The 16,545-nt window shown below is 46.7% G+C and overlaps 1 protein-coding gene across 1 annotated transcript in view; it reads right to left on the bottom strand.

The window, feature by feature from the left end:
* Positions 1-13,325: 13,325 nt before the first annotated feature.
* The window catches only part of MTM1 (myotubularin 1), a 91,411-nt gene continuing 88,191 nt past the window's right edge, over positions 13,326-16,545 (bottom strand). The window contains exon 15 of the mRNA XM_029930337.1: positions 13,326-15,021. Within this exon, the coding sequence (XP_029786197.1) occupies positions 14,854-15,021 (168 nt within the window). The 3' untranslated portion in view covers positions 13,326-14,853. The remainder of the gene's footprint in view (positions 15,022-16,545) is intronic.

The raw sequence follows: 16,545 nt of genomic DNA, 5'->3' as shown, positions 1-16,545 counted from the left end.
AAAGCAGTACATTTTCATCAAGTTTGAAAACAGAGAAACTCTTTGAAATGTAATCTGCAGCTCCGCGATTTGGTAACTATGAATGAGGCCACCACGCTCATTTCTGGAAAAGGAAACAAGCAAATGAAAGTGGACCTGAGGATTCTTAATCAAATGAGCTTCTCAAAAGCATCATCTTGCTCAGAAGGAACAAATCTAATCTTTTTTGGAGCTACACATGAGGACCACCGCAGAGAAACGGTCCCATTGTTTGGAGGGGTCCTCATGTCAATGCCAAAGAGTAAGATTTTGATCTAGTCTTTGCAGGGAACTGTAGAGGCCATCCGCATCATAAAGCAAAGTATGGTGCTGTGTGTGGCTCCAACCCCGGGAGGGTGTCCAGTTCGTGGTGTTCGTTTTGGGGTCTGTTATTGTGCTGTTTAGCACAAAGCAATTCCTGGTGAATGCGATGACAGATGGACTTAAGTTCTATGTATCCTGGCAAACCATGGCTGCCTTGGGTCCAGGTTTGTACAAGTCCGGCATGAACCGCATTCATTCCAAAATCACATTCTCACTGTGTTTACAAATGTGGGCTTGTCTACATGTATGTTTCAAGGCTTTTCTCAACACAGTAATTAGTTGTTCTGTGCCGTTGCCCAGTGTGACACGCTGGGTTCGTTTTCTATTGCTGCCACAATAAATTGCCATTAACATAGCAGCTTAAACCACACACACCTATTTTCTCCAAGCTTCTGTAGGTCAGAAGTCCCAGTGGGCTCAAATGGGTCCTCTACTTACAGCATCACAAGGTTGAAATCAATGCATTAGCAGGACTAGGAGCCTCTCAGGAAGCTCTGCAGGCTGCTAGCCAAATTCAGTCACATATGCCTGTAGGACCGGGGTCCTCATTCCTTGCTGGATTCCCATGTGGCCCCCCCCTCCAGCAATGGTGGGCCACGCTGTGATCTCTCTGACCTCCCCTCCTGAAGCTTGTCTTCTGCCACTAGCCAGAGAAAGTGCTCTGCTTTTAAGGACTCATGTGATTAAATAGAGCACACCTGAATGATCCAAAGGCCTCTCCCTGTCTTAATTCTATCTGCAAATTCCCCCCTTTGTCATGTAACATAACATATTCAGAGGCTCAGGTATCGAGACATGGATATACTAGGGGGGACCAGAATACCTACAAGGGATGCCAGGTCAGGCTTCTCCAGAGAATCAGAACCAACAGAAAGTGTCTGTGTGTACAGACAGAGAGAGAGGCAGCGGGAAATTTAGTTGGAAGGATTGGCTCATGCAGTTATGAGCAAGTCTGGAGTTGGCAGGGCAAGGCCAGCAGGCTGGAAATGCCCGCAAGCACTGATGTAGCAGTGCTGAGTCTGAAGTCAGCGTCTGGAGCAGACTTCCTTCCTTTTTGAGGGACCCCAGTCTTTGCTCTTAAGACCTTCAGCTGATTGGATGAGGCCCACCCACATTATGGAGGGCAATCTGCTTTACTGAGAGTCTGCTGCTTTAAATGTTAATTCCATGTAGGGGCGCCGGGGTGGCTCAGTCAGTTGAGCATCTGACTTCGGCTCAGGTCATGTTCTCACCATTTGTGAGTTCGAGCCCCATGTAGGGCTCTGTGCTGACAGCTCGGAGCCTGGAGGCCTCTTCGAAATATGTGACTCCCTCTCTCTCTGCCCCTCCCCTGCTCATGCTCTGTCTCTGTCTCTCAAAAACTAAACAAATGTTAAACAATGTTTAATCACATGTACAAAATACTTTCACAGAAATATCCCGGTTAGTGTCTGACTAGACACCTGTGCACTATGGCCTACCCAAGTTGACAGACAACATGAGCCATCGCAGTGTCCAAAAGTCCTTTTGTGTCATTGAAATTCTCAATGCCACTTCAAATAAGTACAGCTAAATGAGCGGAATTACTAATTCCTGTGCCTTCACTTGTTGGAATCTATCCCCAAAACCAAGAGTGCACTGTATATACACTGTATGTTAGCTAACATGATAATGAATTTTATATTTTTATATATAAATATAAGTTATATATACACAGATTATATATGCATATAAAGATATTTGTATATATAAATTATACATATATACATATACAGACACACACATATATATATATGATTTATGTGCCTCCGTTAGCTGCATTAGAAAATGCCACAAATTACTTAATTCTGCTTTCAGATTTATCCAGAAGGTCTCAGCCATAAGTTTAAAATTATGGGAAGGGCCCTGTGGCCGGTCATCTCCACCACTCATCGTCATTCTCTGATACTGACATGAAATGCCTTATATCAGGTGCTCTACGAATGCACTGTCAACCTCTCCTCCCCCCACAAACTGCCATCCAGAGACCCCACACTCCGAAAGCTCTGGAGACTCCACTGGCTTCAGCCTGCCAAGCATGTCTCTGGGACACCCGTGCTGCCTCACTCAGTAAACACTTCCATCAATCTCCACCTAAGGCCGCAAATTTCAGCCGTCGGGAACAGGGCAAGGTTCAGCAGATGAGATTATCAAGGAAGCCAGAGGAAGAGAGAAAGTCGTCTTCAGAGACAAGGAAAGGAGCCAGGGTAGAGGGGTCGGTCCTGGGGGCAAAAAGAGGAGAATTTTAAGTAGGAAGGAATGATCCAGAGTGTTAAGTGGTGTTGAGACACTCGTAAGTTGGGACAGGAGCGTCCTGTGGACTTGGCACGGAATTCATGAGAGCATTCTCAGGGGACAATTGGAGCTGGAGGTGAGGGTTAAGAAATGGCTGCAGAGTGTATTCTGTTTCTCCAGAGAAACAGATTTGAGAAACAGAATCTGTCTCTCTCTCCCTCTCTGTATAATGAGATTTATTATGAGGAATTAGGTCACACGATTCTGGAGGCTGCGAAGTCCCGGATGTGCCATCTGCACGCTGGCGCCCCTGGAAGTACAGCTGGTGCTGTACTTCAAAGGCCTGGGAACCAGAAGATGGATGTCTCGGCTCAACGATCAGGCAGGAGTTCAGTCTTACTCAGCGTTTTTGTTCTAGTCAGGCCAGCAACGGATTGGCAGTGCCCACCCACAGTGGGGAGAGCCATCTTCCTTACTGAGTCCGGCCATTCAAATGCTAATCTCTTCCAGAAGCACCCTAACAGACACATTCAGAAATAACATTGAAGTAGATATCTAGACATCCCGAGGCCCAAATTGATACATAGAATAAAGCATCGCAGAGGGGAAGAGACGGAGACACTGATTCAAACCGGCTATTCCCAGACTTCTGAATTACATGCACCAGTAGCATAGGAACAAAAAACCCTAAACCCAAACCAAAGCACACAAGGGTTTTGTCCCCTCTAAGTGCTCGCCCCGCCCCCTCCCACCGCTACCAGAGGAGCAACATATGGTTGCCAAGTAGGGACTTTATAGATCAGCGTCCTGCTTCTAGAGCAAATGTTAGGCCTTCCGTTGGTCTATTCATTGTGCAGAGTTTGGAGGACTTTTTTCCACTGAACGCTACCCTATAAGGCTCAACCAAGTGAGAAGAAAAGCATGTGATTTCTTTGCTGCCAGGTGCTTTCCAGTCCAGGGCAGAGTGAGTGGGGACGGGGGGGTGGGGGTGGGGTGGGGGGGGCAAGCTGGACGGCCTTCGCAAGGCGTTCAATGGACTTTAACAATCTGTTAGAGTCCTATGAATCCTTTGAATGTTAAGTTTTAAAACCATGCCTCCCACTTGTCAAAATAGATGTATCGTTTCTGTTTTGTTTTGTTTTTTTAGATGAACTGGTCGTAATGTTCACGTGGGCAATGTTGAGCCCTAAGCAGACCGACCTTGTTGGCTTTGCCCCCATCCCCCAGTCGCTCAGGGCTCCCGAGCACCCCCTTCTCCAGGGGATTGCCCTTGGGAAGGGGGGCCACCATTCCTACAAGGTTACACATGCGGGCATCTCCCTACTGCCACATGTCCTCACTCGGCTCCTTCCCCATCATGTGGCCTCCAGTCCCCGCCCGATGACGTAAGACAGGCATTCACGTGTCAGTGAGGGGCACGGGATTTCAGGGCCGGCGCAGGTCCTGGCAGTAAAAGTGCACGCGTGCGTTCCAGGTCCGAGGTCTCTCTGAAGGTTTCGCCATTGCCCTTGAACACTATTGAGTGCTTAATACGTGTCTGGTATTGCACCAGACTTTGCAGCCATGCTGCAAAATACTGCAGATTACTGGGTTCCAACTGGGACAAAGTGGAACTTGAGGAAATCCAGTGGATTGGATTCAAGAGTCACATGACCCTGAGCGCTGGGAGAAAGCCACCCTGGTTTCAGTACCAGGAACAGTTGTTTTCAGCTGAGGGACACTGTGAATTATAAAACTGGTCATGTCATCTGTGCTTTGCTGAAAACTTTATTTACTTATTTATGCTGAAAAGTTTAGAAACAAATACCGGACATGCCTCTGGTAAGTGTATAAGATCTTGAAGGATGAATTCTATCTAACGACCTAATCTTTTCTTCTTATTTTTGTTTTCTCATTTCCCTGATGAACTCACTTTATTTTCATCTTGTATATTTATAATTTCCTAAAATTCTTCTTTTAAAAATTTTTATGTCTTTATTTTCTTTTGAGAGAGAGAGACAGAGACTGAGAGTGGAAGGGGCACAGAGAGAGGGCGACACAGAATCTGAAGCAGCTCCAGGCTCTAATCAAGCCATCAGCACAGAGCCCAACACAGGGCTTGAACTAAAAAACCGTGAGATCACGATCTGAGCCAAAGCCGGACACTCAACCAACTAAGCCACCCAGGCGTCCCTCCTTTTTTAAATTTTTAATGTTTACTTAATTTTTGAGAGAGAGAGATTGCAAGTGAGGGAGGGGCAGAGAGAGAGAGACACACACAAAATCCGAAGGAGGCTCCAGACCCTGAGCTGTCAGTCAGCACAGAGCCTGACGCGGGGCTTGAAGTCACAAACTGCGAGATCACGACCTGGGCTGAAGTCAGAGGCTTAACCGACTGAGCCCCCCAGGCGCCCCCTCCTGAAATTCTCTTTTGAAACAATTTTGGATATTGCCTATAAAAAAGTAAAACATAAAACTGCACATTCTCTGTGAAGTATTTTTTTCTCATGGTGGTAATAATCTTCAAAAATGTTCAAACTCAGTTCTAGGACACAGGATGCTGGCCCATTAGGAAGACGGGATGTATAAACAGCCTTCCCTCAGCTAGTCATCTGTGACAGAGTTAGAAATCATCCTTATAATGACGTGCAAGCAGTTTTGGAATGTTTCTAATTCAGAAGATGGGTGCCCATGAAGTTCTACACTTGTGTTCAGCTCCTTTGGGCTTTGAATGACATTCTGGAAACAGGTGCTTGGTCTCTAGTGCAGAGCACCCAGAAACACCACAACTTCCCCTCTCAACCATTCCCTGGAGAAAAGGTGATTAGACATGATTATGGGACCTAGGAGACTGTACCGGTCACAGTGCGAGCAGGAGACGGAAACCACGCTGTCACTTGAACAGGGAACGTTTAACGCGGAGAAGTGCTCAGGGGACTAGAGTAACAAGAGTTTGACTAGTAAGTAAAGAGATGTGGCTACTGAAAGACAGTTTCTTATATTCACAGATCCCAAGAGGAGGGGACATGCCACAGCACCGGAGGCCACAAGGGAAAAGCACCGGGGTCAGTCACAAGGCGGGATGGGGGAGCTACTGTGGGCAAGAGCCCTCTTTGTGGTTTGTAAGGGAAGGCACGGGTAAGGCAGGGCAAACAGGCTTAGGATTGACTCGCTTGAGTAATTTCGCCAGCTCTGGGGCATTGGGCTCTCCCCAGCTGCCTGGCGCCTGGCCCTGGGCTGATTACGGCAGGGGCACAGTGGCCTGGAACGTGAAACTCTTTAGACAAAGGAGGTGGTTGGGAATAAGGGCTCCGGATTGGTTGGTTTATATTTGCAGAACAGTTATTTACTGGCTAACTTTGAGCAGGGTGGGCCCTCCAGGGTGGGCAAGGCACCACACAGCAAAGCGTCGGGATACAGACAATGAAGGACATGCTTAAAACACGCAGGAGCCAGTTCAGGAGATACTGCACGCTCAGGAGCCAAGCCATGGACGTGCTTTGTAGGAGGTGAGCGAGCGAGGCTCACCGGAGAGTCCGTGAGCCTCTGCGCCAGTTTGCAAACCCCTTCTCTTTCGGGCTCTACTACCTGTGCGCGTTATCTTCCTAGCAGCCTTGCAGGCTCCCCCCAAATTGCAGCAGTATGGGACGTTTGAGTGTGTTAACAATGCCAGCTTTCTTAATGTTTATTTTTGAGAGAGAGAGAGCGCGCACGCGAGCATGAGTGGCGGAGGGTAGTCCCGTGTCTTCCTGCTTCCGATCCACACCCCACTTGACTGAACCCCCCTACAAGACCCTGTATCAGGGACTGCTCCTGCAGGGGCGGAGGCCAGTATTTTAAGCATACTGTGGTCCAAAGTGTCCATCAAAGAACAGCAAGGTGTTCTACCGGAAGCGGACTGCATCGTCAGTGATGTATTATTTCAATGCTTAGTGCTGCCTGTTATCTTCCTTGGTGTTGTGTTCACATCTTTTGCCCACTTTTTATTTTTTAATTTTTTTTGAATATAACACAATTTATTTTTTTAACATATGCAATTATTTTCCATCATTTACAATACAGTAGTTACAATGACACTCCAAACAGAAAAGCAGAGTAATAAATCAAAACCCCAACTTCTGTTTCATGTACTTAGACGTATACAGAAATTAGAAGGTTAAGTAACAACTAGTTAATCACCTAATTTCACAGCTATCTGAAGTGGCAATCGTTATATAGCAGCTTATCTATGATACATTCAAGATACATGGTACAATTTATTACTTGCCCATAAGCTAAAACACAGCCTGCTTAATACCTTTCCTTAAATTCCACCTCTATACTACAATATGCTTGAGGTCCATGCAATGGGCGCTTTGGTTTTTTCGTTGACTTTTAAGAGGTCTTTGCATATTTTGGATAACCAACCTTCATCTCTGTTCATATCTGATACTTGTTTCTGTTGGTTCTAAGGGCTTTCTATCTTTACTGTGAACTGTTCATTTTCTTTGGAAGATCATTTGTGAGAATTCTTAGAGACCTAGGATGAAGACGTGTTCTTCTAGAAAGTATTGCATTTACCTCTGTCAAGCACCTGGGGGCGCCACAAGACTGGTGCCTGAAATTTTTGAACGAAATAAATTTGGCTACATAAATGCGGCGAAATAAATTTGGGCTACAAAGCACAGAGCCCACTTCTTCGCAACGTTTTCCCCCTCTTTGCTGTGGATCATTTTGAATTTGCTTACAGTCCTCTCATAGTTCAGGTGTGTTTAAGAAAATGGAATTAATCAGGCATGGTACCTCCCCCCCGACCCCGTTTGGATTCTCTGTCTTCCTTGTTTAGTTTCCTACTGGTGCTATGACAAATGAAACAGCACGCATTTATCTGACACCGGTCTCACTGGACTAAAATCAACATATCAGGATGGCTGTGTCCATTCCGGAGGCTCTAGGGGAGAATCTTTCCCTTCCTTTTCCAGCTTCTGGAGGCCACGACATTCCTTGGCTCTTGGCCCCTTCCTCCATATTCAAAGGCAGCAGTGGCCAGGTGAGCCCTCTTCCACGTGTGAGGATGCTCGGGATCACACTGGGCCCACCTACCTCGATAACGCAGGATGATAGCTCCATCTCAAGGCCATCTATGTGGCCCCCTTAATCCTAGCTGCAGCCTTACTTCCCCTTTTCTGTGGCACCTCACAGATTCCCAGGGCTGGAGATTAGGACGTAGACATCTTTGGGGAGCCATTATCCTGCTCCCGCCCCCCCACAAATGTTGCTTTCTCTGCACCCACTTTCCTCCTCTACTGAGAAACAGTTGTTCTGTTGTTCAAGGCAAATCCTTCTCTGCCCGTTTCCTGGGGTTTATGCTCACGCCAGGGGCTTGTTCTGTCATGAATCCCTCACTCTCCACCTACTCCTTCCTCCAGGCAGATGATACACTTAAATCTCTTCCTTCAAAACCCACATTCTCCTGGTCCACTCTCCCAATTGCTCTGATCCAATCTCTCCTCTTTCTTTACAGTCACCTCTCTAGAAAGAGCAGTGTGGCCTTGCCTATTCTTCACTCATTCATTTACTGATCCACTCACCCACGTGCCAGCTACCCTGTTGGGCACTACAGCCAAGAATGTGATGGAAGTGGTGCTTGCCCTCACACAGCTTACAGCGTTGTGAGGGACAGAGACATTCAATGTATTAGCTCAATGAAGTATGGCAAGTGGTGTGGTAGGGGAAGTCCCCGGAGGCTGGGGGAACACAGTGTGCTGGGACCACAGACAGTATGGTGGGGATGGCCATTGGGGAGGACTTCCATAATCAAGTGACATTGAAGCTGACACAGCTCTACAGATTCTTGTTGAATGAATGACAGCAGGAGGCGAGGGTATTGCTCTTCCCGTCCCTTGTCCTGTCTTCACTGTAATGTGGTCTCCTGCTGTGGGGTCTGGACCACCAGCCATGGCACCCCCTTGCTGCTTGGCGGTGCTGAAGCAGGCCTGGCACCAGAGTCAGTGTTTCTCAAACTGGGCTTAGGCTTCTCATACCTGCGTGGCCCAGGAGCTGGGCCAGTGACTTTTAACTCACTGTCCTAGTGGAACAGCTCTCACGCATGTCCCCCAGGAGCTGCCTGCTGTTCATTTCGCTTATTTATTTATTTTTTATTTTTTTTAATTAAAGGAGAGAGGGGGACGAAAAACCTGAGAGACTATTGAATACTGATGCCTAACGGAGGGCTGAAGGGGGAGGGAGAGGGGGAAGGGAGGTGGTGGTGCTGGAGGTGGGCATTTGTGGGGAAGAGCACTGGGTGTTATTTGGAAACCAATTTGACAATAAACTATTTAAAAAAAATAAATTAGTTTATGGACTGCTGTTCAAACTGACAGGATGTGTTTTCATTCTTAACTCATCAGATCTCTCACACTGAGCACTTGCTGTTTGAAATTCTCTTTTCTGTTACCTTCCATGAGGAAACCGTTTGCTTCTGCACTTCTCAGATCTTCCGTTTTCATTTTGTGCCGGGTCCCCTCTTCCACGGCATGCCCCTTAAAATCTGGAGCTGGAGCTCGCCATTTTCTTCACGCCCTTGCACAGGCAATGGGCATCCATTCCGTGATTTTATCCCCAGACGTGAGCTTCTGGCCTGCATACTCTTCCACATCTTGGGCGCTTGCCCCAACCAGGCCTCAGCACCAGCCCCACTTGCTTCTCTGCTCAGATAGTCCGCTGCTGTAAATGGTACCACTTGCCACCCCATCGCCCGTAAGCAGAACCTCAGCGCGCCCTTTGACTTCCCGCTCACCTCTTCTTTCCAACCCGCCACAAAGCTCGTGCTGATTCTCTTTCATCTGCATCTCTACTCATCGGTACGCCAGGCCCAGTCGTCTGTGTCTGGTCAAGCACAAGGGCCCCAAACTGGCCTGTCCCAGTCTGGTCACCTTGCAACCCACCTTCCACTGGCTGCGAGAGTTGCTCACATTTTATCACGTCACCCCCTGACCCCAGTGGACTCCTTCGGTAGCTCCTACAGCCTGGAGAAGACCAGCACCTGCTTATTTCTCTGTCATCTTCTCCTGGGCCCGTGCACTTTACAATGTGAAAACACCAACTTTCTTTAGGTTCTGTACATACCGCACCACCGTAAAGTACCAGATGCTTCTATTAATACTGTCCCCGTCTACATTGACAATTTCTTCACTTCTCTTTGTTTTACCATGCATACTTGCCAAAACAAGAGCTTCGTCTGGCTTTGAACTTACAGGAATGGAATGATATTGTATGTATGCTTTTGTATCTGGCTTCTTGCAATCAACATGCTTTTGAGAGTCATTTGTTCTGCTAGAGATGAGTATTTGAGGTATTTCAAGTTTGGGGGGGATCATTAGAGATAATGCTGCTGTGAACATTCTTGTACATGTCTTTTAGCACTTAGAAGTTCTCGTTTCTCAGAGGCATCTATATACCTGAGAGTGGAAATGCCACATCTGAGTGTAGGCACCGCGAATGCGCACTACATGACAATTCCTATAGACCCATGACCTTTCCAATGCTTGGAACTGTCAGACTTTTAAAAGTCCTGCCAATACATGGGTGCAGGATAGTATATCACTGTGGTTTGAATGTACATTTCCCTGAAGACGGATGTGACCAAGCTCCTAGTTAACTTTCAGGATTCAGTTCTGGTAGGATTCCCAAGAAGTTCCTCGCTGACCCCCTATCCGGGCCCTAAAGCCCCCCATCTGCCTTTGTCAGAGCGGGCAGTGTCCTGCATGGGAATTAGCACTCAACTGAACTGTCTTCCCTCTAGGCCAGGCACTCGTTAAAGGAGGCCACTGTTTGATTCATTTTTGTTTTCAAGTAAAACCAGCTGGTACAGGTCTGGGTCATAGTACACAGTATTTGTTGACGTGACCTTACTTTATAAAAGCATTTCTGGCTCTGAGACTTAGTCTCATCTATAAAATGTAAAAAAAAAAAACAACCCAATAACAAGAGCAAAACATCCTATCAATCTTACAAGGTTGTGCAGATGCTAGATAGCAAGTGTTCAGCACCTCACCGCCCTCCCCGCCCCCCCGATAAATAGCTCTCTTTCTTCCATTTAAAGACCAAGGGAGTCGAAAGTAGATGGTCTGGCTTTGGATAGATGCGGGAGATAAAGTCAGAGGCAACTCTAAGTCTAAGTTTTGTGTGAGATGTTGAAAGATGGATTGAGTCGGCTTTTACCTAACACGAGGAACTGTACAGCTGGTAACGGGAGAGCCTAGCTCTTGACCTGTGACTCTGCCGATGTCACACATCATCTGAAGCTACAAAGGACTGAGGTGCAGCAGGCATGACGATGGCCCCACAAAGACGGCCAGGTCCTAACTCCCAGAAACTGGGACTATGCTACCTTATACAGCAAGGGGACAGGAAGGTTGCAGATGGAATTAAGGTTGTCAGTTAGCTGGCCCTGAGGTGGGGAGATTAGCCTAGGTGATCCAGGCCTGCCCGGTATAATTAGCACATTCTTTAAATGTCAGTGAGGGAGGCAGAAGAGTCAGCGTCCAGACATTTGAAGACACTGTGCTGCTGGCTTCAGAGACAGGGGAGCGGGCCACAAATCAGGGGAAGCAGCCAGCCATGAGAAGCTAGAAAAGGAAAAGGACTTCCACTAGGAACGTAGCCCTGCTGACACCCTCACCAGTAAGACCTATTTCAGACCTGTAAGATAATCAAAGTTTGTGGTGATTTCTTGTAGCAGAAACAGGACGCCAATACCCAAGGCAAATGTTTGGGGCCATAAATATTGTACGTGCACAAGTGGTTAAAATGCATTTTCTGGGAATGGACGTTTGAATTTTAAGGAACCTTTGAGAATGTGAAGTCCACACCGTAGTTGAACAGATGGACACTGTGGTTTCCTCCAGACCTCAATCACACCTTCCATCCAGAGCTCAGCCAGGAGCCTGGTCTGCATGCATCCCAACTACTGTAAGTTTGTGAGATAAAGCTCCTGAAACTAGATGAACAGCTTTCTATAATTTCTGTGGAATGTGCATGAAATGTAGTTGATTTCAGAATCACAAAAGTATTCCCCACTATAAATGAGTAAGTCATGTTCTCCAAAGCTACTAGAAAACGAACTGTTAGGACCTAACGGTCATGTCCAAATACGTAGCTTCCTACATGGCTATGTTCCTGCCTTTGCAGTTAAAGACTAATCCGCACCTGAATCTAAGCCTCATAAGGAAATGAGGAGGCTTGGTTTTGCTGCTCCTTCATCTTCCACAAACAATACAGAGGATTTTGCTCCTTGTTCCTTAATTAAGTTATAAGCCCAGCAGTAGAGGTTGGAGGGCTAGACTCAGGTCAAGAATTGGTATTCCAGCATTGTGCTTTCAGTGAGTGATTCTGCGAACCTAAAACAATTCAACCACGATCTATTTCAACTAGAGCATTTTCCTGCAAATGTGCTAATCCTCCTTGTTTGTGGGATGCACATCGTATGTTTTTTTGGCTGGGCTGTCCTCTGTGCTTTTGGTTCGATGGCCATGTCGTCCAGTCACAGGTGTATGTACTCTGTGAAAAATTCTTGCATCGAACTGTGTTCCCTCCATACAGTCCTCTTTTGCCTGACAACTGGCGCCACACACCTGTGTTCTATAGAGGGGACGTCAGGCAATGAGCCACCAGTCCACTTATTTGGAGAGTTCTGAGCGTTCGGCCTGCCAGAAAAATGTAAGGGTAAGCTTTGGTGTATTATTGAAAGTAGTTCAGAAAGTGCTGGGATGATACTTAAGAGAAACTATTGTACGATCCAAAATACATAGTATTCCAAATTATTTGAAGGGCTGTCCCAGGAAGAGGGATTCTTCTATTTCCGTCCAGAAGGCAGAGCAAAGGCTCTTCACTGGGAACACCAGAGTGGTTGAATTCAGTTTAATACCTGTACATGTTTCCTTGGATGCAGTGTGAGTCTGGGCACATTGGTGCATCCGTGGAGCAATGACATTCTCCTCAGCTATAAAACAGGGATGATAGAATATCACGTGGCCCATGCAGTTGTAGTGAGGATTAAACACAGCCATGACTGAAGAAGAATCTTTGCGAAGTATCGCCCTCACAGTTCTAAAAGAGACGTGATCTTCTAAGAGTCCTATTTAGATTTTTAAAAAATGATTAATTTTAGTTTACTGCTAGAACTATTAAAAGCATTCTTAGAATGCATGTAATTTCCAGTCGGCTGTATTTGAAAAAGCATTTAATTCTTACCAAAAGAGACATGAATGGCTTACTTCCGCCAACGTATTAGCCTCCGTCAATGGCGGTCGCTGTGTTCCATATCCAGAGTCTGACGTCATGGGGCTATTGTCCTGGCTCTTTTGCAGAAGCTCTCCTTACTTTAATAAGTAAGTCACGGCTGTGGCTTAAAATTGGCACTGTTAGGGGCACCTGGGTGGCTCAGTCGGTTGAGCATCTGACTTTGGCTCAGGTCATGAGCTCATGGTCCGTGTAAGTTTGAGCCCTGCATTGGACTCTGTGGTGACAGCTCGGTGCCTGGAACCTGCTTTGCATCTGTGTCTCCCTCTTTTTTGCCCCTCCCCCACTCATGCTCGCGCTCTCTCTCTCTCTCTCTCTCTCTCTCTCTCTCAAAAATAAACATTAAGAAAGCCGACATTGTTAGTACACTCAGATGTCCCATACTGCTGCAATTTCGGGAGAGCCTGCAAGGCTGCTAGTGAGATAAAGCGCACAGGTAGTAGAGCCCGGAAGAGAAGGGGGGCATCATGCACGTTTAGTTAATATATTTATTACAGCAGGTCTTTAGTCATTATTGTCCTGAAAACCTTCTCATGAAATTTCACAAAACCCTTTAAGCTATTAGTATTAGCTTTCTTCTTTTTATGGAGTGACACTTTGTTAATTTATGAAATATTTACAGCGTTTACAAAAAGCAAGAGAACGTCTAATAAAATTTCTTATACATACAAAATTTATACATTATACTACTATATTTGAGATGTCTTATTTGGTAGACCAATTAAGCTAGAACATAAAATAATTTACAAAGATATACTTAATCTCTCTTAATTCATTGAACACAAAACCATATTAGCTATAAATAGTCCTTTACAAATCACTGTAAAACATTAATTGTTTTAACTAGGGCCTTAACTTTTACAAATATACTTAACTAAATGAATTAGTTCAGATATCAAATAGAACTGCATTTGCAATTTCACTTACTACTCTTACTCCCAAAAAAAAAAAAAACCCCAAACCCCCAAAACCTGAAAAAGCCAACTGCCGGGTACACTTCAAGTAAAAATATGTAGAACCAGTTTAATGCACGCTTGCGGGGAAGGGCATCCAACAGCATGTACATGGAAATACAATACTTTCAAGAGTACGCTCAACAAACGTTGCTCTAGCAACAGCTCATCCATCCGAGATGGCGGCCCCTACGCTTCGGCAGATAAGCTGGTGTGACGAGAGCGACATTTGCAGATGTCACCTAAGCAGCATAACGCCCCCACCGTCCTCAAACAGTGCTATATGAGGGGTTTTCCATGACCTGAAAGTGGGTCCGAATTTTAGGCAAGCTCATGGAAGAACTCAGAAAACAGAACTGGCAAAAAGTTAAAAAAAAAAAAAAAATCAAATCCTCTTTGACCGGGCCCCATCTGTGTAATATAAAAATATACTCCTCTTGAAAATTAGGGGAAAACACTTCATATTCTAAAATTTTAAACTAATGAAAAACTCATCTGCACAGCTATTTCTCTTTAAGTCACCACTTACGATGGTACAAAATTTGGCAATTATTTAAACACCTTGCTTTTGGACGATGTGTCAGAAGACTAGCTCGCTTTGGTTTTGGCAATAACATCTTTCACAGTTGGATTCATTTTAGGTAATCCAAAGCAACTGTCGCAAGCAACCTATGGCGAATTCATTTCCAAACACTGTTTTTCACTTTAGTTTAAAATAATGTCATTCCAGTTAAGCCCACAAAATAGATATTGTATACATAGTATTTCAAAAGAGGTAAAGTAAATTTAGTCTCTCAAAAACTGCTCTTGCAAGGCGTTAGGATTTTCCAAAACCCCATCTTGGCTCCTTTCTTCTGATTGCTGTGTAGACGCTAGAGTTTTCTTGTAATATGTATTCTAGAAGGCACATATTCAAGAGTCTAAGATCGTGTTAGTTCCAGCTCTACATGGAGGCAAGTATTGCAATCTACTTTGTACAGAGGCCGCGGGCGAAAGGCAACGGCATCCTCTGCTCAGAGCTCTGCTGCGGCGCCCAGGTCCCGGCTCAGAAGTGGGTGTGCACATGGGGCACCACGGGCGACGGGCCAGCCGGCGAGGCGGAGGGGTCGGCGAGCTTGGCGGCGCCGGCGAGCTGCAACTCCTCCAGCCGCTGGATGTACTCGTCCCGCAAGGCCAGGAGCTCCACGTAGCGCTGCTCCACCGGGTTGGGCTGCTGCAAAGAAGCATGAATGGGTATTACGGCTTTCCCTGCCGTGTGGCACAAGTGGCACAGGTGTCCCTGCTTGGTGCACAGGCTGCGGCTGCTGCTCTCCCGGTAAGCCCCCGGGCTGAGCTTTCACATGCAGGAAAGTAGCAAGAGTCAAACGCCCAGCTATTTGCCACCAACAAACAAGCTGATCTGCGCAGTGCATCACACACACCATCTTCCTAAGGTTCGTTGGCCCGGACACACTGCAGTCTCCTGCCTCACCTGCCCCTGGGCTCACTGCCCTGCTTACTTCCCAGAGGCAACACCTCGTCTCAGGGTGGCGTGTGGCCCCCTTTCCCGTGCACGTTTATTATACCTCTGCTACACATGACTATCTGCAAACCAAATATGCTATTTGCTATCTGGGGAAAGTTCATGTCCCTGGTAGTATACTGAATCAATCATGTGCAGTTCGGCCCCGTATGTTTCTGAATTCGATCCCACCTCAGTTCCACACGACGAATAAAGCACAGCGGGTCCCTGCACCCCCTTAGTGATGGGTAACTGGTCATGTCCAGTGTCGCCCACTACCACACACGATGCGGGGCTGTCCATGGACATGGACCCTCGTGCTCGCATGCGCATGTTCTGTGAAGGCATTTTCGGGGGGCTGTGCTGGGGACTGCTGCAGAGCAGGGTCTCGTCACCTGTGCTAGGTGCTGCCCAACGGCCCTCTGAGGCGGTGGTGTGGCCTTTCACTCCCACTAGTGATGTCTATCCGTGCAAACCCTCATCAGAGCTTGGTAACAACAGTAATTGTCTCTGGTTTTTGCTAATCTGATGACTGTAATGCGCCACTCTGCTCCGGCACATCTTTTCATGTGCTACGGCCCATATTAGGTCCCTGCTGAGAGCGCAGGCTCCAATGCCCGTCAGCCCCAGTGTGAGTCTCGGGGCTGCTTCTTCCCGGCTGTGTGACGTCACCTGAGTGAGCACACCCTCCTGCCAGTCAAATGGGAATAAAAACGGCAGAGACCTCACAGGGTTGCTGCGTGACTGGAGTCAGCCAAGAGAGTCGGTTTGGCTACGATTTCTTTTATTGATGGACAGGGGTCTGGCAGCGGCACAGAGGCTAGAACTCAGGTTGCACCACAGTGGGATTCTCCCTAGCATGCTGGCTGTTAAAACCTTTGTATTGATGTATAAAATCAGACCAGAATGTGTATGAATCTTAAAATGTTCAGCTCAATGTACCTTTACATACAGGGACACCAACGTAATCAGCACCCAGGTGGAGACATACAGTAAAACGGCACACCTAACACTCCCTCGTCACCAGCATGTTTTGAGGAGATCAAAGGCAAGCTTCTAGAAAGATTGAGCTGTATACAAAGACAGTAAGACAAAAGACAAAAGTCTACAGAAGTGCATTCCTTTAGTGCTACTGGCTTCTGGAACCATCCTGCTTTTCAGTGCATTAAGCTGAGCAGCAATACGGAAGCTGTGAAGACATGCCAGTGAGGCAGGCCACAGCCCGCACTCTGTCTG

The sequence above is a fragment of the Suricata suricatta genome, chromosome X (assembly GCF_006229205.1).
Source record: "Suricata suricatta isolate VVHF042 chromosome X, meerkat_22Aug2017_6uvM2_HiC, whole genome shotgun sequence".
Lineage (NCBI taxonomy): Eukaryota > Metazoa > Chordata > Mammalia > Carnivora > Herpestidae > Suricata > Suricata suricatta.
Note: the sequence above shows the minus strand (reverse complement) of the source record. Positions and strands in the feature narration are given on the sequence as shown.